This window comes from Myodes glareolus, chromosome 6 (genome assembly GCF_982192425.1).
Source record: "Myodes glareolus chromosome 6, mMyoGla1.1, whole genome shotgun sequence".
NCBI lineage: Eukaryota > Metazoa > Chordata > Mammalia > Rodentia > Cricetidae > Myodes > Myodes glareolus.
Window position 1 is genome coordinate 7,500,815 of NC_142031.1, and position 26,521 is coordinate 7,527,335.

General features: G+C 45.0%; 1 protein-coding gene across 2 annotated transcripts in view; it reads left to right on the forward strand.

The window, feature by feature from the left end:
* The window catches only part of Ube4b (ubiquitination factor E4B), a 108,288-nt gene that overhangs the window by 64,145 nt on the left and 17,622 nt on the right, over window positions 1–26,521 (forward strand). For both annotated transcript variants that reach the window (XM_087906869.1, XM_087906870.1), the window contains 12 exons: window positions 562–645; window positions 5,624–5,680; window positions 6,396–6,512; window positions 6,594–6,692; window positions 7,361–7,474; window positions 8,531–8,729; window positions 11,366–11,504; window positions 16,598–16,697; window positions 17,989–18,116; window positions 18,859–18,957; window positions 20,945–21,180; window positions 26,346–26,472. In XM_087906869.1, coding sequence (XP_087762995.1) covers window positions 562–645; window positions 5,624–5,680; window positions 6,396–6,512; window positions 6,594–6,692; window positions 7,361–7,474; window positions 8,531–8,729; window positions 11,366–11,504; window positions 16,598–16,697; window positions 17,989–18,116; window positions 18,859–18,957; window positions 20,945–21,180; window positions 26,346–26,472 — 1,499 coding nt within the window. The remainder of the gene's footprint in view (window positions 1–561; window positions 646–5,623; window positions 5,681–6,395; window positions 6,513–6,593; window positions 6,693–7,360; window positions 7,475–8,530; window positions 8,730–11,365; window positions 11,505–16,597; window positions 16,698–17,988; window positions 18,117–18,858; window positions 18,958–20,944; window positions 21,181–26,345; window positions 26,473–26,521) is intronic.

The window sequence follows — 26,521 nt, forward strand, 5'->3', positions numbered from 1 at the left end:
TCAGTTTCCAGATCAGGTGACTATACTAATTACACTATGTATGCAGGTAAGGCATTGTTCGTCATTTATTTTTCAGTTTGAACATTCATCAACTGTCTCCTTGCTCTCGGTTAAGCTGAATATAACAAACAGAACAAAACTGGTTTTGAAGTGTAGATGGATTTGAGGAGAAGGTGGAACACTTGGGTACTTTTCCTACAGATCATAGGTGTGTGTTAATCAGTAACTTGGGGAGGAGGGAGGATGCTGGTGAGGCAGGCATCCGCAGTGCAGCAGGGACCCCTCACAGTTAGCTGTGCTGGCTGTTGTTGGATGTGAGAGCATCCCGCTGGAGTGTTCGTGCACATCAGCATCCTTTTCTGGAGAACCCAGCTCCTGTACTCTGTGGTGAGTTTGAGTGACAGGTTAGCACTCAAGAATTCGGCAATCCTTTATATGGAAGAAAGGAAAAAAGTTTTCTCCTGGGGGAGGCGCAGGAATGCCTGGCCCCGTGGCCCCAGTACCTTGTCCGACATGCTTTGTTTGCCTTCAGCCTAATGTTTGTGCCTTTCCTTCTTACAGATCTTTATCCCTGTTTTACAAGGCCTGGCTCTGGCTGCCAAGGAGTGCTCTCTCGACAGTGACTACTTCAAATACCCCCTCATGGTAAAAGACACTTTCTCTTAGATCTCTGTTCAGTCTAGTTTTCAAATGTTTTAGTTTTTGAGACAAGTCTCATATCTTCAGACTGAAGATAACTTGATTCTGGTCCCACCACCTCCACCTGTCATGCACTGCAATGCTGGCTGTAGATTAATCCCGCATTCACATGTAAAGCCTGAGAACCCAGTGTGGCTGGACGGAATGTGACTGTGTGCTGAGCTGTCTGGGCACAATGCAGCCATCTGCACTCCACCCCTGCCTGTCCCAGAAGGCAGTAAGTGTGCAATGTCACTGTTGGGGGCAATTTGCTGATTTTCAGAACAGCAAACAAACTATACTTGGGATTTCAAAGAGAAACCCTTAAGAGTCTGACTCATCTTAAAATGCTTGCTGTGCAAGCCTAAACCCATGTACGGATGAGGGAGAGTACAGCTCTGTAAGGTCTCCTCTGTCCAGCACATACATGCTGTATCTCCACACACACAGTAAAAATAGATGGAAAAATAGCATCAGCAAACTGGGGCTGGAGAGGTGGCTCAGCAGTTATGAGTGTTTGCCCCTCTTCTATGGAACCTGTGCTTGGTTTGCAAAACTGCCTGTAACTCCAGCCTCATGAACTTTGTCCTCTTCTGGCCTACACAAGTACCTACACTTAGGAAGCATATGCACATGTGCACATAAATGAAAGTAAACTTTTTTAAAAATCCCCAATGAATGAAACCATTTTAATATCTTCCTATGTAGCCCAGGCTAGCCCTGTACTCATGAACCTACTTCTGCTTCCTAAGTGCTTGGCTTACAGTTGTGTGTACTTGTGCCCAGCTGGGGGAAAATCTTGGTTACTGAGCCAGAGCTAGCTCAGCAGGCTAAAATATTTTCCACATGAGCCTGTGACCTGAGTTTGCTTTCTGTGGCTGCACATAAAAAGCCGGATATGGGGGCTTGTAACTGTAGTCCCAGTACATCTCACAGAAGGTCAGAGGTGGACACAGGATAATTGGCCAGAAGCTCATGGGCCGACCAGCTTGGAATAAAAGCATCGTGACAGAAACCAGAGGTTCTGACCCTAAAAAGGTGGAAGACAATAACCAACTCCTGAAAGTTTTATTCTGACTTCCCAACATGACTGTGGCATGTGTGTGCCCACTCGCATACACACATATGCGCACATACTCACCTAAGTGAATATGTTAACCTATGAATAGAACCTGGGGAGATGACTTAGTAGTCAGAGTGCTTGCCTGAAAAGCAGGAAGCCTGAACCCACATAAATCTGGGTGTGTCGAGTGCCCTGCTTGTCATTCTAGCCTTAGAAGGTGAAGCTGGAGGATCTCTCGATCAGGCCAGCTAGAGAAACTAGCCATTGTTACTGACCTGGGAGTCTGATGGAGAGACTCTGCCTCAGTGAGAATAAGCTGGAAGATTCCCAGCATCACTCTTGTTCCTCCACCCACGTGAACACACATGTGCATCCTTGCAAACACCCATCCCTACCTCACCCACACAGAAACAGATTACTAGGGGTAAGGTCAAAGGGCACTGTTCTACCCTGTGAAGTAATGCAGTTTATCTCTGTGTACTGGGCAAAGTGAATCTTTGAAGCCATGCATCTCATCTGTGGTCTTTTCTTCAAAACAGTTGTGCCTGTGATGCTCAAATAAGCAGAAGTTATGGACAGAATCTTTAGCTAGATTTCCACTGGGGATGTAACTGTTGTAAGCCACTGCTGTGCTTGTGAGAGCCATGGTGGTGCCACCTTTAATGCCAGCACTCAGGAGGCGGAGGCAGGCAGATCTCAGAGTTCCAAGGCAGCCTGGTCTACATAGTGAGTTCCAGAACAACCAGAGCTCTGTAGAGAGACCCTATCTCAAAAAATTTAAAAAACAAACAAGAGACTCTTTTGTTTAGAATTTGCTTCTTTGGAGTTTTGGGAGACATGCTTTCAGGTATTCCTTTTTGTTACAGGATTGTGATAGAAAACCCACCAAGCCATGAAACTCAGTTACTCTATGTATATTTACAACTTTGTATAAATTGATCATAGAAAAATTGATACTTTGTTCCTTGTACTCACTCTATTGATTTGATTCTATTATGCCATTGACACCTTGGCATCTGGTACCAGATCACAGAGCTCAGGAAACAAGCTCTCTTCCCTTAGAGCCATGCTTCTCATCCTCTCCAATGCAGAGACCCAGTGGTCCTCAGCCCTCCTGACGCTGAGACCTTTAACCCAGTGGTCCTCAGCCCTCCTGATGGTGAGACCTTTAACACAGTGATCCTTAGCCCTCTTGACGCTGAGACCCAGTGATCCTCAGCCCTCCTGACACCGAGACCCTTTAACCTAGTGGTCCTCAACCTTCCTGATACCACGACACATTAACATAGTTCCTTATGTTGTGCTGACCCCCCAACTGTGAAACTATTTTTGTTACTACTTAACTAATTTTGCTACTGTTAAGAATCATCCTGTAAATATCTGTGTTTTCCAATGGTCTTAGGTGAAAAGGGCTCATGGCCCACAGGTTGAGAACTGCTGCTTTGGGCTGTTAATAATTCATGGTAAAAGTTATATCATAACAAAATATCTTGAGAGTTATATACTGTGATAAATGCTCACAAAGGTGACAGAAGGTTGACTTAGTCAGAACTGTCGCAGCATTAGCAGGGTGAAAGTCCTCAATGAATGAGAGTGTGAGGCCTGGCCACGTCTGGCAGCTCACATAAGCCCAGCCGTTGAAAATCTGAAGCAAGAAAGCTAATCGTGAATTAAAGACCGGATCAGCTACTCTGTGAATTCTAGGCCAGCCTAAGCTACAGAGTGAGCCAGGTCTGTTAAAGCAGGAGGATCAGGAGCTCAAGGTCATCCACCTCTACTAGCTTGTGTGAACCTAGTTGTGAGATTACCCTGGGTGGAGGGAAGCATGTAAAGAAAGAAGTTAGATCCTGGTGTTCTGTAGTTCTGCACTCAAGAGGCTGGGTTGGGAGAACCAGCCTGAAATTCACGGTGAGTTCCAGATAAGCCTGGGCTGCATAGTAAGATCCTGTCTCAAAAACCAATAAGCAACAACAAAAACCACCAAGAAAGTAGGTAAATAAAAATGCAGATCTTGTTTCTGAGACTGTGTTGGAGTCATGTACCTCGGGTTTCCTATAAACTGTATGGGGGCTGGAGAGATGGCTCAGCGGTTAAGAGCATTGCCTGCTCTTCCAAAGGACCCGAGTTCAATTCCCAGCAACCACATGGTGGCTCACAACCATCTGTAATGGGATCTGATGCCCTCTTCTGGCCTGCAGGCATACATGCAGACAGAATATTGTATACATAATAATAATAATAGTAAAGAATGGTGTGAGCCATTCCTTTCTCTCTCTCTTAAAAAAAATAAACAAAAATAAACTGTATGGCGAGGGATGAAAGGGTGTGGGACTGTCACTGTTGTTTCAGCTGAGGTTTTCAGTCGGTGCTGCCTGTACCGTCACTATCGTGTAGACGCTCCTTTGGGACTGCTGACTTCACTGCCCCTGGGTTAGTTTAGTGTTCCAGTGAAGAGAGTGTGGTGACATATCAACAAAATGTCCTCAGTGAACGACAGAAGCATCCTTTTTGGTAGTCAGTGGTTTAATTGGGACCTGCTGTTGATAACAGCACAATAACAAGGGTGCATCTAAAGGGCAGAGAGGAAAGTGAGGCGGGGATGGGAAATAGGCGGGAAGAGGAAGGCTGCTGGGGCTCGCGCAGACATAGCTGGATTATTGGTGGATTATTCCTTTGTTCTATGCACTTAGGAGGTTGGGGGACATAGCAAAGTCTCATCTGAAAGAAGCACACACACACACACACAATAACAGAAGCAACAATAAATGATGATGATGTCATCTGGCTGCCAACCTCCAGAGTTTGTCTTCCCTTGTGGATGGTGTGCTGCCTGGTGGTGACATTGCCTCAGGCTTTCCCTGTGGTGTTAGTAGGGTATCCTACGCTGTACAGTGAGAACTTGCACGCCTCAACAGTTCTCTGTATCAGTGATGTCACTGTGTCTGTTCATGCTTGATGGCTGGTAGGCAGCTTCTGTCTAAGTCACGGAGAAATTAATTTCATATTCGTGTGACTTGATGGACTTCGGCTAAACTGTGGCCATGACTGTGTGGTATAGAATGAAGACCGCACCTGCCTCATGCCGGAGGCCGCGTCACCCTTTTAAGTGTTCTGCATCTGGTAGCTTCTTGGGTCCAGGGTAAAGCTCTGGTTAGTGCTGGCAGGATTAGCACACACAGCCCATGCAACAAATCTTGTATTATGAAATGGCATGAAGCAAAAACTCAGTCTTTAAGACTACATTCGCACCAGAGTGTCCGAGTGATTCCAGCTGTTCTCTGTGTGCTCTGTTCCCCAAATGCTTTTTTTTTTAATTTAAATATTCTTTCATGCAATATATTTTTTATCATGTTTTTCCCCTTCTCACAAAGGCTTTTGTTTTGTTTGAAACAGGGTCTCACTATGTAGCGCTGGCTGTTCTGGAACTCCATAGACCAGACTGGCCTCCAGTTCACAGAGATCCTCCTGCCTCTGCCTCCTGAGTGCTGGGACTAAAGGTGTGCACCAGGCCACATCGACAGGGTTGCTTTTCTTTTCATTGTTGTTTTTGGTTTTTTGAGACAGGGTTTCTCTGTGTAGTCCTGGGTGTCCTGGAACTCACTCTGTAGCCCAGGCTGGCCTCTAACAGATCTCGCAGAGGTCCTCCTGAGTGCTGGCATTAAAGGCATGAGCTGCCACCACCCGTTTTTGTGTGTGTTCTTTTTGTTTTGTTTTGCCATTCATGTGTGTTCCTTTACTAAGTAGGAAAAGTAGTGAAGTTGATGCCCTCATAATGCCCATCGTCAAGTATTTGTAGTGGAAATGAAAGCTGTCCCTTGCTGTCCACATGACAACATTGTGAAACAGAACATACCCGGTGATTCTGTCCTGTCTCATTTCTAGGCACTAGGTGAACTCTGTGAAACCAAGTTTGGGAAGACACACCCTGTGTGCAGTTTGGTAAGTGTCGCCTGGTGAACCTATGCGCTGACTCTGTCACCATGCAGAGGACAAGTAGTGTCAGCTGTAGACTTCTCTTGAAAGACATTTGAATGGGGGGGTGGCATATACCCTCATGTTGTAAATCGCTGTTTTATGTGGTGTCTTCTGTGCCGACGTAGTTCCTTTGTCTGATATCCGGGGGATAAGTGCTCTACAAGAGTAGCAGGTGCTGTGGGATATGAGCAGATCCTCTGAGGAACATCACAACGGGTCTTGTAAGCTTCACTCATGAGTGTCCTGACCTCTTGTAGGCAGGTAGTGGCTTAGGGGAGTCATAGTCCTCAGGGGTCTGCCCGCTGCTGCGGGAACCTTGCTGCAGTGGTGGCACCCGCGCGTGCTCAGGCCCGCGTCTTTGCTCAGGTGCAGTGCTACACAAGAACAGACGCAGTGCTGGGGAACGAAGGGATTGGGGGAGCAGAGAAGAAAAAGGACAGTGGGGAGACACAACATTCTGAGAGAATAAAAACTGTAAAGTGCTTGTTATAAAAGTGTGGAAGTTGGAGAGCACCCACTGTCAGGGGTCAAAAAATATTAAAAGGAACCTGACTTGTACCTTGTATTTTGGGGGTGCTTGGTGGCCACAACCACCTATATAGCTGATTGCTGGGCACTCTGGGCTCCTCCCACACCATCTCCCTCAGCAGCTTGATGGGTCCCTCTGTGTTGCCTCTAGGTCGCCTCTTTGCCCCTGTGGTTGCCGAAGTCCTTAAGCCCTGGTTCTGGGCGGGAGCTGCAGAGACTCTCCTACTTAGGGGCCTTCTTTAGCTTCTCAGTCTTTGCGGAGGATGATGTGAGTACACATTTGACGCCTGTTCAGCCTTTCCCAGGTAGTCACTGTATGCTGATTGAATATTTCCCCTTTTCTTTTTAGGCAAAGGTGGTTGAGAAATACTTCTCAGGGCCCACCATTACCCTGGAGAACACCCGTGTCGTCAGCCAATCACTACAGCATTACCTGGAGGTGGGACGGGTAGGTGTTGAGAAGGGAAGGCAGAGACGAGGGCCTCTCGGGGAAGAAAGCCTGTCATGGATCAGTGCTGCCCAGGTCTCTCGCGTCACAGAGGCAGATGTTCTTCAAGAAAGATGCTCTGTGTGGAGCTCTGCTCATTGCTGTCAGCTCTTGTTGCTGCTTGGGGGCCCAGCGCCTCAAGGGTGCAGACAGGTGTCTCCCAGAGAGCCCCACTGTGACATGAGTAATGACTGATGCCCAGCTATGCCGTTTCTCTGGGACTGTCACTGAGGGCTGGAGTGATGTCTGGTGGTCATGCTGTCCCTCCATCTTGCCATAGCCATGGAAGCCATGAGGATGAGCAAAAGCTGATAGAGTGTGGGGCACCCTTTGCTGATCCCAAATACAGTTAATATGTCTCTTGTCCTAAACTGTAAACGTGAAGTGCCTTTGCGAATTGAAACCATATTGGTCATGGGACGGGAGTGACAGAGGCTGGTTTATTAAACCTGTGGCTGCCCAGCATCCTCCCCACTGCATGCTGCTGCGCTCCGTGGTCCTCCTGCTCTCTCTCACACTTCTATGTGCTGACTGTCTTGGCTTCCCTACAAGGAGAGGGAGGGTGAACGGTAGGCTAATCTCAAAGTAAAAACCAAGTCAATTGTTTTTTCTTTTCGAAAATAATTCAGCAAGAGCTTTTCAAGATTCTGCATAGTGTGTTGTTAAACGGCGAAACTCGTGAGGCAGCTCTCAGTTACATGGCGGCCATTGTCAATGCTAACATGAAGAAAGCCCAGATGCAGGTACGAGTCCCCTAATGCCTCAGGTGCTCATTGAACCTGTTTGTCTTGCTCAGACTTAGTGCAGCTCCTCCCGGGCTGAGTGCTGGGGATCAGGAAGACAGTGTGGAACAAGATAGGCAAGCCTCCCACTTGTGTGGATCCTGAGTTCCCTGGTAGGACGTAGACGTGTAAGCACAGTATTCCAGACAGCAGAAGAGTCCGAGATGGAAGCACACAGGGTTTGGGAGTGTCTGTGGAGGACCTGAAGGAAGGCACAGGAGTGAATTTGATCAGGTAGCAGGGCGGCCTCTCTGAGGTGGCATTGTGTAAAAGCCTTGACTGAGGAGCCTGTCATTACAAGGCTAGAACACACACAGTACCTATACAGTGAGTGTCTGCTGTGTCCTGTCCCTTGATGTTGTCACTCGGTGCCATCGGTAGCTCAGCACCCAAGAACCATGCAGTCAAAGGAGATCACACAGAAATTTCACCCTGTTTTATGTGAGCCTCAGTTTTATGTTGGGCCACATTCATAGCTGGCCTTAGCTGCATGTGGTCTGTAAGTTGGCCACACCTGCGTCATTTCTCCATGCCGCAGGGTCTCCATTTGGTGAATGGGGTTAGGAGTGGCCGCTGACCTGTGAGCCTTTTCTACGTAAATCATTAGAATTGTCCCTAGGGTACAGTGGCCGCTCAGCTCTAATGGCTTCTTCGTTACTCACGTGGGCCTGTCTCATTGTTTACATGACAGAACTGTCATGTGGGGGTAGGGGTGCAGCTCGTTGTGCTGATTTATGTTCCTGAGAAATATGAGAACGGAAGCTACATTTGTTCTGTTTTTGCTTTCCGGTTCTCTGACCTTAACTCCTCTAACTATGAATTGTGTTGTGCAGACAGGGGTTATCACAGAGGTCGGTGAGGACATGGTAGTGGATAGGTGGAAGCTTGCTTGCCTGGCATCTGCTAGCTGATTGACAGTGGTCACATTGGTCCCATCTTCTTTCATAGAAATCTGTACTTAACAATTTTTGTTTTGTACTTAACAGTCGTTTGAATTGCTTTCACCTTCTGTCCCAGGCAGATGATCGGTTGGTGTCCACAGATGGCTTTATGCTGAATCTCCTTTGGGTCCTGCAGCAGCTAAGTACAAAGATCAAGTTAGAAACAGTCGACCCCACTTACATATTCCACCCGAAATGTCGGATTACTCTCCCGAACGATGAGACACGGATAAATGCAACGATGGAGGATGTGAATGAGTGGCTGGCCGAGCTCTGTGAGTCACGTGTTCATGGCTGGGTCACTTGTCTTTCATCTGCATGGCTCTGGGAGATAGAGATGCATAGTTAAAATTAGCATAGTAAAATTTCTTCCTTGAATACTGAACACAGATAGACACATAGAGCAGATGGGCAGGAAAGAGAAGACTCAATAACAGCAACTGTATTACAGATCCTGTGTTGCATTGTGGCAGTTGAAGATATGGCTGTTATAAGGTGTAATGATAAATATCTTGCTTCTTGGTAGTGTAAAATATATTTGTAATTACAAAAATCAAAACCCTTTTTTTTTAATATTTTAAAATTATGTGTGGAATAAGATGAATTCCTATTTGCCTGGAAAGGAAAATGCCATGATCAAATGTACACCTTCTAGGAAAGTCATCACCTGGTGCTCAGTCTTACTTAGTACATACCTGTAACCCCAGCACTCAGGAGGAAGGTGGGAGAATCACGAGTTCAAGGCCAGTGTGGGATACATAGCAAAATCCTACCTTACAAGAACAAGAAAAGAAAGAAATAGATGTTGTTTAATAAATTCATTTCCTCAACCTAAATGAATTCTGGGAATATTATAAAATTTTAATACTGTTGAAGGGAAAAGGGGGGCACACAGAGGATGGTGATAGAGCAGCAGTGGACGTGGGAGGGGGCACACAGGATGGTGGTAGGGCAGCAGTGGACGGGGGAGGGGGCACACAGAGGATGGTGGTAGGGTAGCAGTGGACGGGGGAGGGGGCACACAGGATGGTGGTAGGGCAGCAGTGGATGGGGGAGGGGGCACACAGGATGGTGGTAGGGCAGCAGTGGACGGGGGAGGGGGCACACAGAGGATGGTGGTAGGGCAGCAGTGGATGGGGTAGGGGGCACACAGGATGGTGGTAGGGCAGCAGTGGACAGGGGAGGGGGCACACAGGATGGTGGTAGGGCAGCAGTGGACGGGGGAGGGGGCACACAGAGGATGGTGATAGAGCAGCAATGGACGTGGGAGGGGGCACACAGAGGATGGTGGTAGGGCAGCAGTGGACGGGGGAGGGGGCACACAGAGGATGGTGGTAGGGCAGCAGTGGACAGGGGAAGGGGGAACACAGGATGGTGGTAGGGCAGCAGTGGACTGGATTGCTTTAGTTTTTAAGTTAAGGATTTCCTGTGTTATCCATGCTAGCTTCAAGTTTCTAGACTCAAGCAACCCTCTTGCCTCAGTCTCCTAAGCAGCAAGACTGCCCCTGAACATTGCAACTGGTTAAGGGCACAGTTGCGCAAGAGAAATCACCCCTAATGGTCTTTAGCACAGCAGGGTAGCAGTGGTCAGCAGTAGCTCAGTGCATGTTTCTTAAAAGCTGCATAGGGGGGTTGACTGTTTCCAGCACAAAGATAGGATAAATGCTCAAATGACATACTATACACACGTGGTAAATACCAACTCTGCCCTGTATGTGAGTCGTTACATACTGATTAAAAACTACTACATATGTGGCTGGGCGGTGGTGGCGCACATCTTTAATCCTAGCACCCAGGAGGCAGGGGCAGGCGGGTCTCTGTGAATTCAAGGCTAGCCTGGTCTGCAAAGCAACTCTCAGGGCAGCCAGAATTGTTACACAGAGAAACCCTGTATGGAAAAACCAAAACCAAACCAAAACAACTGCAAAACAAATAAACAACAAAACCCAAAACCTACTATGTAATGATATTCTCTCTGTGATTCTACTTTCTGTCTGTACTCCAAAAGTTGATGTTCAAAGTACATAGTTCTTCCTAGAAAGTAGGGAAGCAAGCATGTGGGAAAATGACTGTGGTAGATTAATATGGCCTAATACCATTGTCAGATTGAAGTGATGTGTACACCTTGGGAAATGAAGATGATATTGTAGGATATATTAGGAAGACATATCATAAAAGGTTGATCTCTATAAACATCCAATCAGCTAAGACAGGGCACAGGGCCTTTAATTAAATCACGTAGGAGTTTGGTTTTCTCACAGTGTCACTTAGGTTTGTCATTTAAAAAATATTCTTGGAGGCTGGCGATAGTGTTGTATGGTTTTAACCTAAGCACCACAGAAGCAGAGACAGGTAGATCTCTGTAAGTTCAAGGACAGCTTGATCTATATAAAGAGTTCCATGACAGCCAGAACTACAGAAAGAGACCCCGTCTCAAAAAAAAAAAAAAAAAAAAAAAAAAAAGGAAGGGAAAGAAAGGAAAAAAGAAAAAGGAAGAAAACAAAGAACGAAAATGCTTGGACTGGGGAAGGGCTCCCTCGGTCAGGAAAGTGCAGCCATGTAAGCGTGAGGACATGAGCTCACCTTCCCAGCAGCCACAGAAAAGCTGGGCATGGCGGTGCACATCTGTCATTCCCAGCACTGATGGAAGAAGACAGGACAATCCGAGTCATTGACTATAGCTTGTCTGTTGGTAATACCTGAGTTCAGTGAGATAGGCAACCAATCTCAAAAAATAAGCTATACAAAGACACAAGACAGTTTCACATATGCAGATGCAAAATATGTCCTTACATCACAAAAACATGCATACAGAAAGTATTCTTTACCGATTTCCCTTCAGAATAGAACGTTTTCCTTAAGGCTTGTAATTGATTTTAGTTAAGGATGCTTGTTATTGCTTTTATTCTAGATGGAGATCAGCCTCCATTTTCTGAGCCAAAATTCCCTACGGAATGTTTCTTTCTCACCCTGCACGCTCACCACCTCTCTATTCTGCCTAGTTGTCGTCGCTACATCCGCAGACTACGAGCCATCCGAGAGCTCAACAGGTATGTGCCATGATCCCTGCCCTGGCATTGGTTACTGTTACTGCTACCTCTTAGGCACAAGCTCTGCTGTGGTCAGTAGATCTGATGCATTGCAGTATTCTATCTGCCTCTACTACCGTGCTGGTGCCTCCTGTTTGTCCTGTGCTCTGTATGTGATAAAGTGGTGCAGAGGTTGATCTCTGAGCCCTTGGTGTTCACCTCTGGATGCGGTTGCTAAAAACTTTCCGCTGGGTGTGAACATTACCAGCAACCAGTTTGAGGAGCTCCTGCCTTCTTGGCATACCTTCTTGCCCTGGACTGTCAAACCCTGTTTTCCGTGGTAATCAAGGAAACATGTAATCCCCCTTTGCCCTGTTGTCTGTGTCTGACTAGCGGCTCCAGTTGTCAGTCATCAAATCAGCTTTCCTGGTGCTCCAGCTTCTGCAAGCCAATAATATCCCAGGAACAGACATTAGTTGAACAGGCCATTGAAACAACCTCGGTTCTAGTCTAGTACAGCTTTCAAAGAAGCTGTCATTGAATATCTATAACTATACATTCTGACTATTTACTATAGTTGACTCTAGGCTCCTTTGTTTGTTTGTTTGTTTGTTTGTTTGAGACAAGTTTTTTCTTGTAGCTGTGACTGACCTAGAACTCCCTCTGTAGACCTGACTGGCTGCAAACTCACAGAGATCCACCTGCCTCTACCTTGCAAGTGCTGAGTTGAAAGGCACCTGCCACCACTGCCCAATGACTCTGTAGATTCTTAAAAAGTTTGGTTTCCACATATAATTGTGTTATTTGTAGATGGTCACAGTCCTTTTTCTTTTCTATACATTTAATTGCTTGACTTATAAATATATTTTTTTTCAATCTTTATTTATTTATGTACAGTGTTCTGCCTGCATGTATGCTTGGACACCAGAAGAGGGTACCAGTTCTCATTATAGATGGTTGTGAGCCACCATGTGGTTGCTGGGAATTAAACTCAGAACCTCTGGAAGAGCAGCCAGTGCTCTTAACCTCTGAGCCATCTCTCCAGCCCAGCTATAAATTTATGAAGGAATTTGTTAGATTCTTTTTTTTAAGAGTTATTTAATATTATTTGATATATATGAGTGTTTTTCCTTCATGTATGTCTGTGCACCACATGTGTACAGTGCCCATGGAGGTCAGAAGAAATCAGATCTGGAACAGGAGTTACACATGAATGTGGCACCATGTAGGTGCTGGAAAATTTACGAAAATCCTTTGCAAGATAAACAGTGTTTATAACCCCTGAGCCACCTCTTTTGCCCCAGGGTTTGTTTGTTTGTTATTGTTGTTGTTTTAAGATTTGTTTTAATTTTATGTATATAAGTGTATTGTCTGCATGTGTGTATGTGTACCATACTTGAGCGTGGTACCCTCAGAGGCCAGAAGAGGGCATTGGATCCTCTCAACATGGAGTCACAGACACTTGTGAGCCACGATGTTGGTGCTGGAAGTGGGATGCTAATCTCTGAGAGCAGCAGTGCTCAACAGCTGCCCTGTCTCTCCAGCCCCAACCTGCAGTTTTGTCTAAATCAGCATTAAACAGAAGTCTGAAACCACTAATGGATGCCTAAACTGTAAATGCTACAAAACCTTACTTGTAATGTTTTCTTACGGATACATGTTTATGATACAGATTGATAAATTAAGTACACTAAGGGATTAATAACTAATAACAAAATAGAACAATTATAAATATGCTATAACAAAAGTTATGACACTGGGCATGGTGGCATCCTTCTCTGGCACCTCTGCACTTGTGAAGTGGAGACAAGGTTCAAGGTCTCCTTGTCTGTGTCAGTCAGTATCTCCCATTCCCTTTTCCTTTCTCTCTTTCTCTTTTTCCTGTAGGTAGAGTTTATCTGTGTCTCAGCAGATGTACCCAAATTACCATTCAGAGACTATTAATTAAATGCTCAGCCGATTGTTCAGACTTGTTATTAGCTAATTCTTAAATTTTATATTTTACACACTGTAAAGGCATATTCCACATTTCCCCATTTTTATTTAATTAAAAAGGAAGGTTTTGCCGGACAATAGGGGCTCATGCTTTTAATTACAGCACTTGGGAGGCAGAGCAAGTTCCCGGACAACCAGAGAAACCCTGTCTTGAAAAACCAAAAAAGGGGAAGGTTTTAACTTTAACATAGTAAAATGATATACAATAAAAACAGTTATCAAGTAAGAATTAGAATTGCAATATCTAGTCCATTTGTATTTGGCAAAATAGAGAAAATACTCCACCAGCTGTCCTCTCCTGGAAAGTCCAGAATTTCGTACCTAATTTACTTTCTACCATTATTAGGGATAACTGTAACTATAGCTGTCTCATCTTCAACCCCATCAAAGACCCGAGAAGGATATAATATTATCTGAGTAAACAAGAAGTTCAGAGCAAGTGATTTCCAAAATTATGAGATGACAGAAACAGGTAGCTGCCTCAACAGTCACCCAAAGTTCTTCAATAATGTTGGGTTATTCAGCTTTGAGGCCAAAGTCCAAGTATATCTGACAGACAAGTGTGGAATATTCCTTTACACTGTGTGAACATGTGTCACTGATTGGGTTAGTAAGAAGGCTGAGTGACCTGTACCTGGACAGGTAGAGGTTGGGGGGAACCTGCAGAACAAAGAGCACGAAGGAGAAGAGGAGGAGTCTCTCAGAATCTGAAGGAGACACAGAGAGGAGATGAATTTGTCTTACTGAGGAAAGTTTTCGAGCCATGTGGCAGAATGCAGATAAGGAATATGGGTTAATTTAAGGTATAAGAGTTAGCTAATAACAAGTCTGAGCTATTGGTTGAACATTTATAACTAATAATACGACTCTGAATGGCTATTTGGGAGCAGTCGCTCTGACAGAGAAACTCCACCTGCATATGGCACCCAATGTGGGGCATCTACATCCACAAAAACCTGATAAAACATCTAGATAAAACCTGAGGAAAGGTTAAAGTTTTTAAACTTACAAATTGGAGCCAAACACAGCTTCCTGATAATGGCTGTTTCTTGGGTAGGATCGAAACTAAGTATAAACAGAGGTGCAGCTCCTTTAAGAGAAGGCTTATTTGGTACTAGTGGCTAACATGAATGCAGCTCCTTTAAGAGGCTCTGCTACAAAACATGTAAATGGGGTTTTTGGGAGGCAGACTCAGTTGACAGCATGGACCCAACAGCTTTCCAGAGCTGGGTGGTAAATTTGACTCACAGTAGTAGATCCACCTACATTCTCCCCATTGGTAAAGAGTCTAACTTACAGCCCTGGAACTCACTGAACTCACAGAGATCCACCTGCCTCTGAGTACCCCCTCCCTGACACACATACACCACGTTGTTGGAATTAGAAGTGTGCCTAGCTTAGCACTATTTCATTCACAGTTTTTATAGTTACACTTTGGGGTGGGGTTGACTCTTACTATGTTTCCTAGCTGAATTGCATTGAATGTGCTATGTCTAGCTGATGTGATATGCCCTGTGTGGTTTTGGGCTTTTGAAGCCAGCCATGCTTGTTCATCTTTCTCATGTTTTCCTCGCCTTGGCTAATTTTATCCACTTTTAATATCAGCCACTAAAGACTGTGGACATGGCACATGTCCTCAGTGGGTGAGGAAACTGGCCACCAAGCCTGGCACTCTCAGTCTAGTGCCTGGACCCAAAGTGTGGAACAAAAGAGCTGACCCCTGCGAGGTGTCCTCTGTCCCCACACAAAATAAGCAAGTAAGATAAAATTAAAAATATTTACAAAAAGAGGTTTTTATAAACGTCAAGCTATGATTGTGGATTAGAGTGTTTCTTCCCCTTGGGATAGATTGTCATCTGAGATCCCATGACTCCCACTGACCCCACTGGACATCTTCATCTTCAGTGCTCAATACAGTATTGTGCCACTTGGAGATTCAGTGATATGATATAAGGAATCAGGGAACTGTGATGTTAGAGTTTAACAGTCTCTGATTTTCTATACAGTATCATGAGGAAATTGTGGAGTCCTGGGAAGTAAGCAGGTGTTTAGAATAGGCGGCATGTTAAGTAATGACGATGGTCCCCCCATAATAGTTGTTCGAGAAGCACCTAGAAAGAGCCAAGGTACCTTAGAGAGAAGCAGTCACCTAGAAGGAACTGAAGCAGCTAGAGAGGCCCACTTCAGGTAGAGGGAGAGCCAACTAAGGAGAGCAGGAACTGCCATTGGTAAAATGCCATTTGCTTTGACAGTTGATGAGGCAGAAGAGCTTAGAAATGCTACAAGAAAGTTCTTGTTAACCTCTCAGTGCAGTAGGGTAGCAGAAGAGGATTATAGTTCATCATATCTCAAGTGCAATTTTGTTCAGGGTGGTGGATGTAGACAGTAGACGGGTGGATAGTGTCTCATGGAGCTCTGGCCTGGAACTCACTGAAATGACTGTGAACTCACAAGAATCTGCCTGCACCTACCGTCCAAGTGTATGAAGACATATAGCAAGGCTGGAGAGACGACTCAGAGGTGAAGAGCACTGGCTATCTTCCCGAGAGCCCACGTTCAAATCCCAGCACCCACATAGTAGCTCACAACCATCTATAATGAGATCTGGTGCCCTCTTCTGACATGCAGGTGGAACACTGTGTACACACATAATAAATAAATCTTATTTAGCAGATTTCTGAGTTCCAGGATAGCCAGGGTTATACATAGAAATCCTGTCTTAAAACACTTCTTTCCCCCAGAAGACACATTATTATTTTATGAACAACCAGAAATTTTAAAAAATGCATCAATTAATCCAGAACTTACTATAGTAGGATATGCTCTGGTTTTGTATTTTATTTTGTTCTGAGACTGAATCTATGTGGAACTCTGGTTATCTTGGAACTCCCTATGTAGATGATGCTGGCCTTGAGCTCACAGAGCTCCATCTGCCTGGGCCTCCCTAGTGCTGGGATTGGACTCATGCACCACCATGTCTGGCCTGTGGACTCTACTTTTTAAAATTCCTAAGTGTGTAAAGAATTACGTCAGAGAGTCCATGGAATGGTGAATAGATACGATGGACTTGGGTATTTTCTTTTATTTGATTGTTAGTGTGCTTTGTTTGTTCATTTCAGAACTGTGGAAGATTTGAAAAGTAACGAAAGCCAGTGGAAAGATTCCCCACTGGCCCCCAGACACCGAGAAATGCTGAAACGCTGTAAAACTCAGCTTAAGGTTTGTACCGTTAATTGGCATAATCACGGACTGGCCTCACAATTGTAACCTTTACCCCAGAATAAGCATCTTGATGAACAGTCGTATGTCCTTAGTTTTTCTTTGTCGTTCTTTTCCCTCAAGGTAAAACAGGTTAATTTAAAACTTGTTGATACCTTGAATATTTCTATATAAGATTATTTAAATCCCAATAGAGAATACACATATGCCTATACCATGAATTCGTAGTAAGTTCTCGTCCTCAGCCTTGTGAAAGACCCTTTCCCCGCCACACACACGCTCTAGTACACACAGCCACTCATGGCCATGGTGTTTGACAAGTGCATTGTGCTAAAGATCTCCTTCCCTTCCCTTGTTTGCCATTTCTAATTGAAAACGATCTGTTACATAGAACCTAACTGCAGACAGCAATATCACTGCTGATAAAACCCAGCTAAACACACACACTGGCTGACCTTGCTCAGGAAGCAGAGAAGCATGTGTGCACCTTTTTGTGCTTACGTTCAGACTGTAAAGCTGACTGTTGGCTGCTCATGCTTGGTGGAATTACAGAGAAAAGTATCGCTTTGACTTATGTGACAGGCTGAGATTTCAGGTTTTCATTTGCTAATAGACTAGACTACTTTTAAGATCCAAAGTAGAGATGGCCATAGTGGCTCCTACTTGTAACCCCCACACTTTGGAGCCCGAGACAGGGGTAGCTTTGAGTTTAAGGCCAGCCTGGGCCACAGAAGGAGGCCCTGTCTTAACAACAGGATGCAGAATAAGCCAGGGCTCCCCTTTCAGATCTGTACCCCCTTAGTATTTCACAGTTGCAGTTCAAGGGACCTGTAATACACTGTTGGAATCCACTTAGCGCGGTGTCCGTCTGTGTGGATCTTATTCTCATGGCAGTCCTCTGGGGTGTAGCGGCCTCGAGGGCGGCACATAAGTGCTGGTGTGGAAAGTCAGATTCAATTTATCTGGTTTTTTCCACTAATTTTCCTGACACACAGAGGGCCTCCCAGTCAACCCTATCCCCCATCCAGGTCCTTGAGAAGTGTTATCAGTGACTAACCTCGCACTAGCTGCGTGTGGTCCTCTGTGTTCGATGGTTTGCATGGCATCCTACTGTTTTCAAGAGAAAGACCTGGCACAACAGCCAGTGTCCCGTAGCTAGTTGGAGAGGGCACTCTAGACACTCTAGAACTTAGAGTCTGGTCTTAGCTCCTGGCCTCTCTCCCTGCCTAGTCACAGTGAGGGGCCTTGGCTCCAGACTAATCTGTGGGTGGGGGCACACCTACTTCCACAGAAACTGGTACGGTGCAAGGCCTGTGCTGACGCTGGCTTACTTGACGAGAGCTTCCTGAGAAGATGTCTGAATTTTTATGGCCTTCTCATTCAGCTGATGCTGCGCATCCTGGACCCTGCGTATCCCGAGTGAGTGTGTCTTCCCTCTGCCAAGTCACCACTGTGCCTGCTGTGTCCTCGTCCTTGTTCTTCATCATAACTAAAGGCAACCCTTACTCTCTCGAGGGTTCACGTTTCATTTGCCAGATTGTGTTTATGTTACATAGACTATGGAGCTATATTAATATTTCCCCGTGTGTTTTTAATGGGTGGCATTTTAAAAAACTGCTATAACATTGGGCAAGTAGAAAAGCAAATCTATAAATTAGAAGCACAATGCTAGAGATAGCAGCCTACTGAGTCCTCCGCACCAAGTCCCGGAGAGCCAGGCATGTCAGTCACTGCTGTTTTAAGTTATGGCTGTTTTGTGTTCATTATGAAGTTCCTGGGTCACAGGGATTTGTGAGGTTTGGCCTGTACCCCTAAGAGTGATAAGGTTATATAAGATATATGCATGGCTTGTGGGCTCAGTTTAAGTTGCTCAAAATGACCAAATATGAGCTTTGGACCTCTTGCTGTTTTGCCTGCTGCCTTAACTCAAGCCAGAAAGCCTAATGAGGCAAGCAGCACACAACGTGTGCCCGTTTCCTTCATCCTCCTTCACTTCGGGAGATCACAGCTGTTTGCTGTATACATTTTACACACTTGTGTTACACAGGAAGGGCTTCTCTTTCCAAAATGAGGTATTTACTGGTATCACACCCCTTGTAATCAACGTGCCATGATTCCAGTTTGTAAATTGTGCTTTTTCTTTTTCTTTCCTCTTTCACAGCGTAACACTGCCTTTAAGTTCAGATGTCCCCAAGGCATTTGCAGCATTGCCTGAGTTTTATGTAGAAGATGTTGCTGAATTTTTATTTTTTATTGTACAGTAAGTACTTAATATATGTATGTTCTGCTTATACACTGTACATGGTGCTATGAGCTGTGTTTCGAACCTTCATTTAAACCTGGGGCTGGGTAACTTTCTTTACCCAAGTGCTGCTCAGAAATTGGAGAATTAAACCCTGTTCAGCAGCAGCTGATTCCAATGCCATCTCCAGAACAGAAGCGGGATGAGCAGTGTAGGTGGTGAGAGACCTGAGACCCGAGACCTGAGATGAGTGGGCGACAGTTGAGTGCGCTCCTTAGAAATGTCCCATTGAACATCAAAACCAGATGTTTGTAAAATTGGAGAAGGTGTAAAGGAAAGGTTGCACCTTGTCTAATATTTCAGAGAGTTTAGTTTTTTGTTTGAATTTTTGTTTTTGTTTTCCTACAATACTCACTCAGGGGCTCAAGTCTTCACCTATCTGCCTAGATTTGATTCCCAGAACCGCCAAAAGAAAACCAAAACCAAATAAAACTCTTCACCTTTTGCTTTAGATACATCACTATAACGTGGAAACAGTACTAGGGTACAGTGGGATGTGTGTGAAGTCTGTTTACAAAAGCAAAAGCAGGGGCTTGGAGAGATGGCACAGCTGATAAGAGCTGGCTGTTCTCGCAGAGGTCCTGAGTTCAGTTCGCAGCAATTGCGTGGTGGCTGAGAACCATCTGTAATGAGATCAGGTGCCCTCTTCTGGCGTACAGCTATATATGCACACAAAACACTGTCTATATAATAAATAAACAAATAAGTATTTAATTTAAAAAGGCAAAAGCAGCATAGACTCATTGCCCAGAGTATAAATTGCAAAAATTTTCTAGTAACAACCAAAATCCAAAATTAAAGCAAGTTGAGTTACTATCTTAAAAGCTATCCACACCTGAGCATGGTGTCCCACACCTGTAATCTCGGTACCTGGAAGCTCAGGCAGGAGGATTATTCTGGGCCAGCCAGGTCTACATAAAGAGACCATCCTCAGACAACAAAAGAACAGAAAAACTATTCCCAGACAGGCCCAGTCAATAGTGATACATGAATTCTGAATGGTAAGAAATTTAAAGGGTGATTAAAGGTTTTAGTATGGTTGCTAAGTAAATCCAGTGTTACAATTTAAGTAGCTTCAGTCATTTATTCCAAACACAGTAATATAGACATGTACTTGGAATTTTTTATTTCTTAAAATTAAAACATTTTATTTAAATTTTTTAAATTACATGTATTTATTCCTGTGTCTGCATTTGGACCTTGCTTGCTATCCAGCTTCTCCTGTGGGAATTGGTCCTCTCCTGCTGCTGTATGTGTTCTGGAGACAGAACTTAGGTGTCAGTGCCTGTACCAGATTCAGCATCTTGCTGGCCTTAGAAGTTGAAGTTAAACATCAGCTCCATCAAAATCTTTTTAAAGCTGGGCATGGTCATGCATTCCTATAACCCCAGTACTTGGGAGGTCGAGACAAAAGATAACAAGTTCAAAGGCAGTCTAAGCTATATAGTGAATTTGAAGCCTGTTGGAGCTGTTTGAGACCCTTTTAAAAATTAAATATGTGAATTTTTAAAATATGAAGATCTTTTGTTGTTGTTGTTTGTTTTGTTTTGTATTTTTCGAGACAGGGTTTCACTGTGTAGCCCTGGCTGTCCTGGAACTCACTGCTCTGTAGACCAGACTGGGTTTGAACTCACAGAGATTCCCGCCTACCTCTGCATCCCGAGTGCTACAATTAAGCGCATGCACCACTGCTGCCTGGCATGAAGGTCTTTTTGTGAAGAAGTTCAGTCATGTTTTAGCTTCCTTTCTAAAGCGCAGTGAATATAGCATGCTGCAGCCAGCACACACATTAGACTTTGCGTCCAGCGAGCATGTCACTTGAGCCATCCAAAGGGACCCAGTGCCTGTCTTCCTCCACTGTGCCCTCTCGCGCTCCTTTCTTTCCTGCTAGCAAACTCTTCCATGGTTCCCCGGGCGTTGATGGAGTGTCCTTGTCTCTCTTTAGATACTCGCCCCAGGTGCTGTATGAGCCCTGCACTCAGGACATTGTGATGTTCCTTGTCGTGATGCTGTGCAACCAGAACTACATCCGCAACCCATACCTAGTGGCCAAACTGGTGGAGGTCATGTTTATGACCAACCCCTCTGTCCAGCCTCGAACTCAGAAGTTTTTTGAGATGATTGAGAACCATCCTCTCTCTACCAAATTGCTGGTACCTTCCCTCATGAAATTTTATACAGGTAGGTTCCAGAGGGTGCCTTCTGGCATGTGGTTATATGACAGACAAGGTTGTTTCAGAGTGAATGTAAACCTAAACCTGCGACCTGTTTGAGGATGCCCAGCTCAGGAACAGTAGCCTGTTGGGAACCCGACTGCCTCCTTTTCCCTTCCTCACTCTTACTTTGTTCCATCTGATGAGATTTCCCTTCAGCCTACTCAGATTCTCAGAAGTCTAAAATAAGCACACATTGTCTTAGATATTTTGTTAGCATCCTTCCTTTGGAGATAGTCCAGTGTACTGATGGATAAAAGGCCCCCTTTGGGGTATAAATCTTTTGATCTCATAGCCATGGTCAGGATTATTAGCTCAGGATACTTAGGTGCAAATGCTATTTAGGTGTGTATTCAGGACAGGTTGCACATTGCAGGTTGGAGGCCAGTCTGGTCTACAGTGGAGTTCTAGGCCAGTCAGGGATTTATAGTGAGACCCCGTCTCAAAAAGGAAAAGTGTAGAAAATTCAAGTAATAACCACATTCCATAGGAGATGATGTGTTAGTATTTTATAATAGATTTTGTTAAGTATAATTAGTATTCAGTTGGTGGTCTGGGCATGTTATTGTAGCTTCATGATAAATTTGTGTGTGTGTGTGTGTGTGAAAGAGAGAAAGCAAGAACGAGCACACTAGCACACTTAAGAAGCATGTGCGTCAGTATTATTTGCTCTTTCCCTTTATCCTGGAGCAGTGTGGATAGACGATACCTTTCCTAAAAATAGTTGCCGCTCATGGTCGCTTTCCATTTGAGCCACATAACTGTCGCAGAGATGGGCACTATAAATACCTCCACTTTACAGATGAGGAAACTTGAGCTTAGGAAGGTCAAGAAACTTGCTGAAGGTCACTGGCTAGTGAGTGGCAGGTGCCCAGCAGCTGGGTTCCAGCTCAAGTGTGCCTGACTGCTTACAAGAGCTGTGAGCCTGCAGGATACCTCCCAGATAACTCAGATAACTCCCCACATCTATGCCGCACCACATCAGGACCTCCCCGTTAGATCCTGCTCCTGAACAGGCCGCCCTAAGATGGGCTGTAGAGCTGTAGATAGATTGCTGGAGCCAGCACCTCTCAGGCTACAGTGTTCTGCACTTAGCAAATACTTACACACAGTCTTATTTCAAAATAAGAGGGTTTTTGTGTATCCTAACAGCCTTCCTTAAGGAAGTCTGTGGATGGAGCTAGACATCTTTCCAGGCTTCCCCTTCCCCAGAGCTGACTGGCTGTACAAAGCAGCAGCCAGGGCAGAGTCTGTCACTAAATATTCAGCAAATATTTGTGTTGGGACTTCTGTGGGAGGACTCAGATCCCTCATTTGGGAGGCAGACATGGGAGATTTGGAGGAGCTGGAGACAGTAGGTGTGGGAGAAAGAAAATGGGGTACTTCAAGAACACTGACTGGGGAAGGTCTGAGGAAGTGATACAAACGTGAGCTTCAGTAGGTCGCAGTTGCGGAGTGGTACAACATGATAAATCTCAGCTGCAGACCAATAGATGCATGAGCCTCAGTAGATCTCAGCCGCAGAGTGTTACAGGTGTGAGCCTCAGTAGATCTCAGCTGCAGAGTGTTACAGGTGTGAGCCTCAGTAGATCTCAGCCGCAGAGTGTTACAGGTGTGAGCCTCAGTAGAGCTCAGCCGCAGAATGGCAGAAAAAGAGAGCAGTAAAATGAATCTGGAAAGAAGGTAGCAGGAAGCTTTGTACAAGCTGGGCATGGTGGCGCACGCTTTTAATCCCAGACTCAGAAGGCTGAGGCAAATGGATCTCTGTGTGAGTTCAAGGCCATCCTGATCCAGGACAGCCAGGGCTACATAGTGAGACTCTTTCTGAAAGAAAAAAAGAAGCCTTGCTGAGAGAGGATGAGGTTTGTGAGTTTAGCAAGGGTCAAGTCTAGAGCTAAAACTTGGAAATTAGAACCTGGGTGGGGGTGATTTTTTTTTTAAATATTTATTTTATTTATTACGTACACAATATTCTGTCTGTGTGTATGCCTGGTGGCCAGAAGAGGGCACCAGACTCCATTACAGATGGTTGTGAGCCACCATGTGGTTGCTGGGAATTGAACTCAGGACCTTTGGAAGAACAGGCAATGCTCTTAACCTCTGAGCCATCTCTCCAGCCCCGGGTGGGGGTGATTTTGAGGAAACTTTAGGAGCAAATAAAAAAACCAGAAATGCTGGGAGAGGTGGTGCTGGTGGGCAGTGAACTAACACTAGTGGCTTAGCTTGGTGTGTCTGGGATGCAGCCTAGAACGGGCAGCTTTAGGTGATAATGGAGGTACGTGGGCTACTGGTTTTCTGTCCCTTGCAAGCTTTGGTTGGGTCACTGCTGACACCTTCGTTCATATTTGTGCACAATAAAATGGTACTTGGTTCTTCCAGAGAAGAGCCAGCTTAGTGCGTGCACACAAATACTTCAGGTCCTAGCACGGGAGGAGTGGCTTAGTCTCCAGATCTTAGCACGGGAGGAGTGGCTTAGTCTCTTCCTTAATTATTAGATAACAGGTTTTCACCCCCCCCCCAAATTGTAGATTTTGGAAAATACAGAAAATAGGAAGAAAGGCGGGGGTTAGTGTTTAAAATGATAGTGTGATATGTACCAGGCCCTGGGTTCAACCCACAGCACTACAGAAGACCGTGCCGAGCAGAATTTAGATGTCCCCCATCATCTATGTGCTCAGAGTCTGTAATACTTTACTACAAATCTGTTATATTTTTTATTTTTGGTGTGTGAGTGTGTGTGTGTGTGTGTGTGTGTTGCATGAATAGAGGTCAGAGAACAAATTGCAGGTTCATTTCTGTCCCTCCAGCATGTGGATCCTGAGGATTGAGCTCGGGTCTTCAGGCCTGGCGGCAAACATTTCTTATTGAACCATCTTGCTGTCTCTCGGTCATTTTAAAAAACTGTCATTCTGCCTAAAATGTGCATTTATTTTTGTAGTCTCTGGTTTTCAGCCAGTGTGTGTAATATTGTCTCTTAAACATTTGGATTGCTCTTTTTTTCCCCCTAGCCCAAAACAGTATTTCTGTGCAGTGGTAGAGCAATTGCCTAGCATCTCAAGGCCCTGGCTTCAATCCCCAGTATAAAAACAAGGCTGGGAAGTGGTGGTGCACACATTTAATCCCAGCACTTGGGAGGCAGAAGCAGGTATATCTGTGATTTCAAGGTCAGCCTGCTCTACAAGAGCTACTTCCATGACAGGTTCCAAAGCAATACAGAGAAACTCTGTTCTCCCCCCCAAAAAAATAAAATAAAATAAAATAACAAGTAAGAACAGATGCAGTATTTTGATGGTCATGCTTGGAAATTGGTCTCTGTCCAAACCTGTGAGTTTTTTCTGGAGTAGTCGGTAGGCCAGTGGAAAGCATGCTGATTGTTGTGCTACAGTTTGTGAAACTGTTGAGGTTGGGGGTTGTTACATTTGAGACAGTCCCATGTGCCCAGACTGACTTCCAAGAGCTCCTGACTTTCTGCCTCTCAGTGCAAAGATTACAGGTGTGTGCCACCACACCTGCTACCAGATTGTCTTAAATGGGTTATGTCACTGTTTGTCGTCTCCCCTCCCACCACCCCCATGTGCAGTGTGCCTGTTTTCTCAAATCCTCACTTCTTTTCAGTCTTATTATTACTTTTTGTTTTTCGAGACAATGTTTCTCTGTGTAACAGTCCTGGCTGTCCTAGAACTCACGCTATAGACCAGGCTGGCGTCAAATTCATACAGCTTTGTTGTTTTGTTGTTGTTGTTGTTTTGGTTTTGATTTTCTAAGAACAGGGTCTCTCTGTAACTTTGAAACCTGTCCTAGAACTAGCTCTTGTTGACCAGGCTGGCCTTGAACTCAGTGATCTTCCTGCCTCTGACTCCAAGTGCTGGGATTAAAGCCGTGCGCCACCACCGCCCAGTATATAGTACTTATTTAAGTTGTTCTGTTACCAATAAAGACCCAGGAATCAAGTACCAGGTGTGAACCTGAGAGGTCAAAGAATCTAAAGGTGGAGGAGCAACCAGCTGACCTCTCCACACTTCCCAGATTGCAGAGCCACAAAATCTGAGTCCCTCCCTATTCCTTCCTGTGTGTCTTCTCTATCTGTATTCCCGACTTTCTATGGCTAATTCCAGTTAGCTCGTTGTTGGCTTTGTCCCCAATTCAAGGTTAATACTAATACAGTCTAGGGTGTCACAGTGCGATCAAATATCCTGCAACAGAGATCCGCCTGCCTCTGCCTCCCGAGCACTGGGATTAAAGGCGTGTGTCACCACTGCCCGTCCCATAACTGTCTTTACCTGACAGTTTTTCTCCTTTTTGAAATCCACAATGAATTTGGAATATAATAGCGTATGCTATTAGGCATTTGCATATCCTGGTTTGATTCCCACCTGGCTTACATCACAGGAGTGCTGATGGTACAAGTCGTGAGTGTGGGGGCAGTCACCGTGCATTTCTCTACTTGAGGATGTGCTTGGAAAATGTGTCTGACACAGAAATGTTTAAAATAATAGACATGTAATAGGTACATAGAAAATTTAGTCTATTTTTTCTTCTCAGAGATACATACATGAACTGCTCTAGAATTTCCTTAATTTAAACTAACAGCATAAAATGGGATGGCGATGTGATAGAAGAGTTTTTATCGTCGTTGAGCTAGATGCTGTCTTTCCCACATTTGTGTAGCCGTTGCATCCACTGCAGGCTGATGTCATGAAACCTTGATCTTTAAAGTCAAGTTATGGGGGAGAAGTACACTTTAATCCCAGCACTCTGGGAGGCAGAGGGAAGTGACTCTCTGACTTCCAAGATGTCCAGGGCTATGTAGTGGCACACAGTCTTTTAAAAGAAAGAAGCCAATTGGTGGCTTTGATCCCAGCACTCAGGAGGCAGAGACAGGAGGATCTCTGAGTTCAAGGCCTGCCTGGTCTACAGAGCGAGTTCCAGGACAGTCGGGGCTGCACAGATTAATCCTTTCTTGAAAAACCAAATTAGTTAATTAATTAAAAGAAGAGTTGGGGGAATGAAGTCATGGTTTCTCCTATGCTTTCCACGGGAGACATGGGCAGTGTTTGCCAGCTCTGCCGTCTTCCTGTTGCTGTGGTAACTGCATCTGGAAGGTCATAAAAGACAAATGTCTTTCCTCCATAGATGTCGAGCATACCGGAGCCACCAGCGAGTTCTATGACAAGTTCACGATTCGCTATCACATTAGCACTATTTTTAAGAGCCTTTGGCAAAACATAGCTCACCATGGCACCTTCATGGAGGAGTTCAAGTGAGTACTGGGCCCTGATAGCGCACGCAGCTTGGTTGCTGGTGGGAGA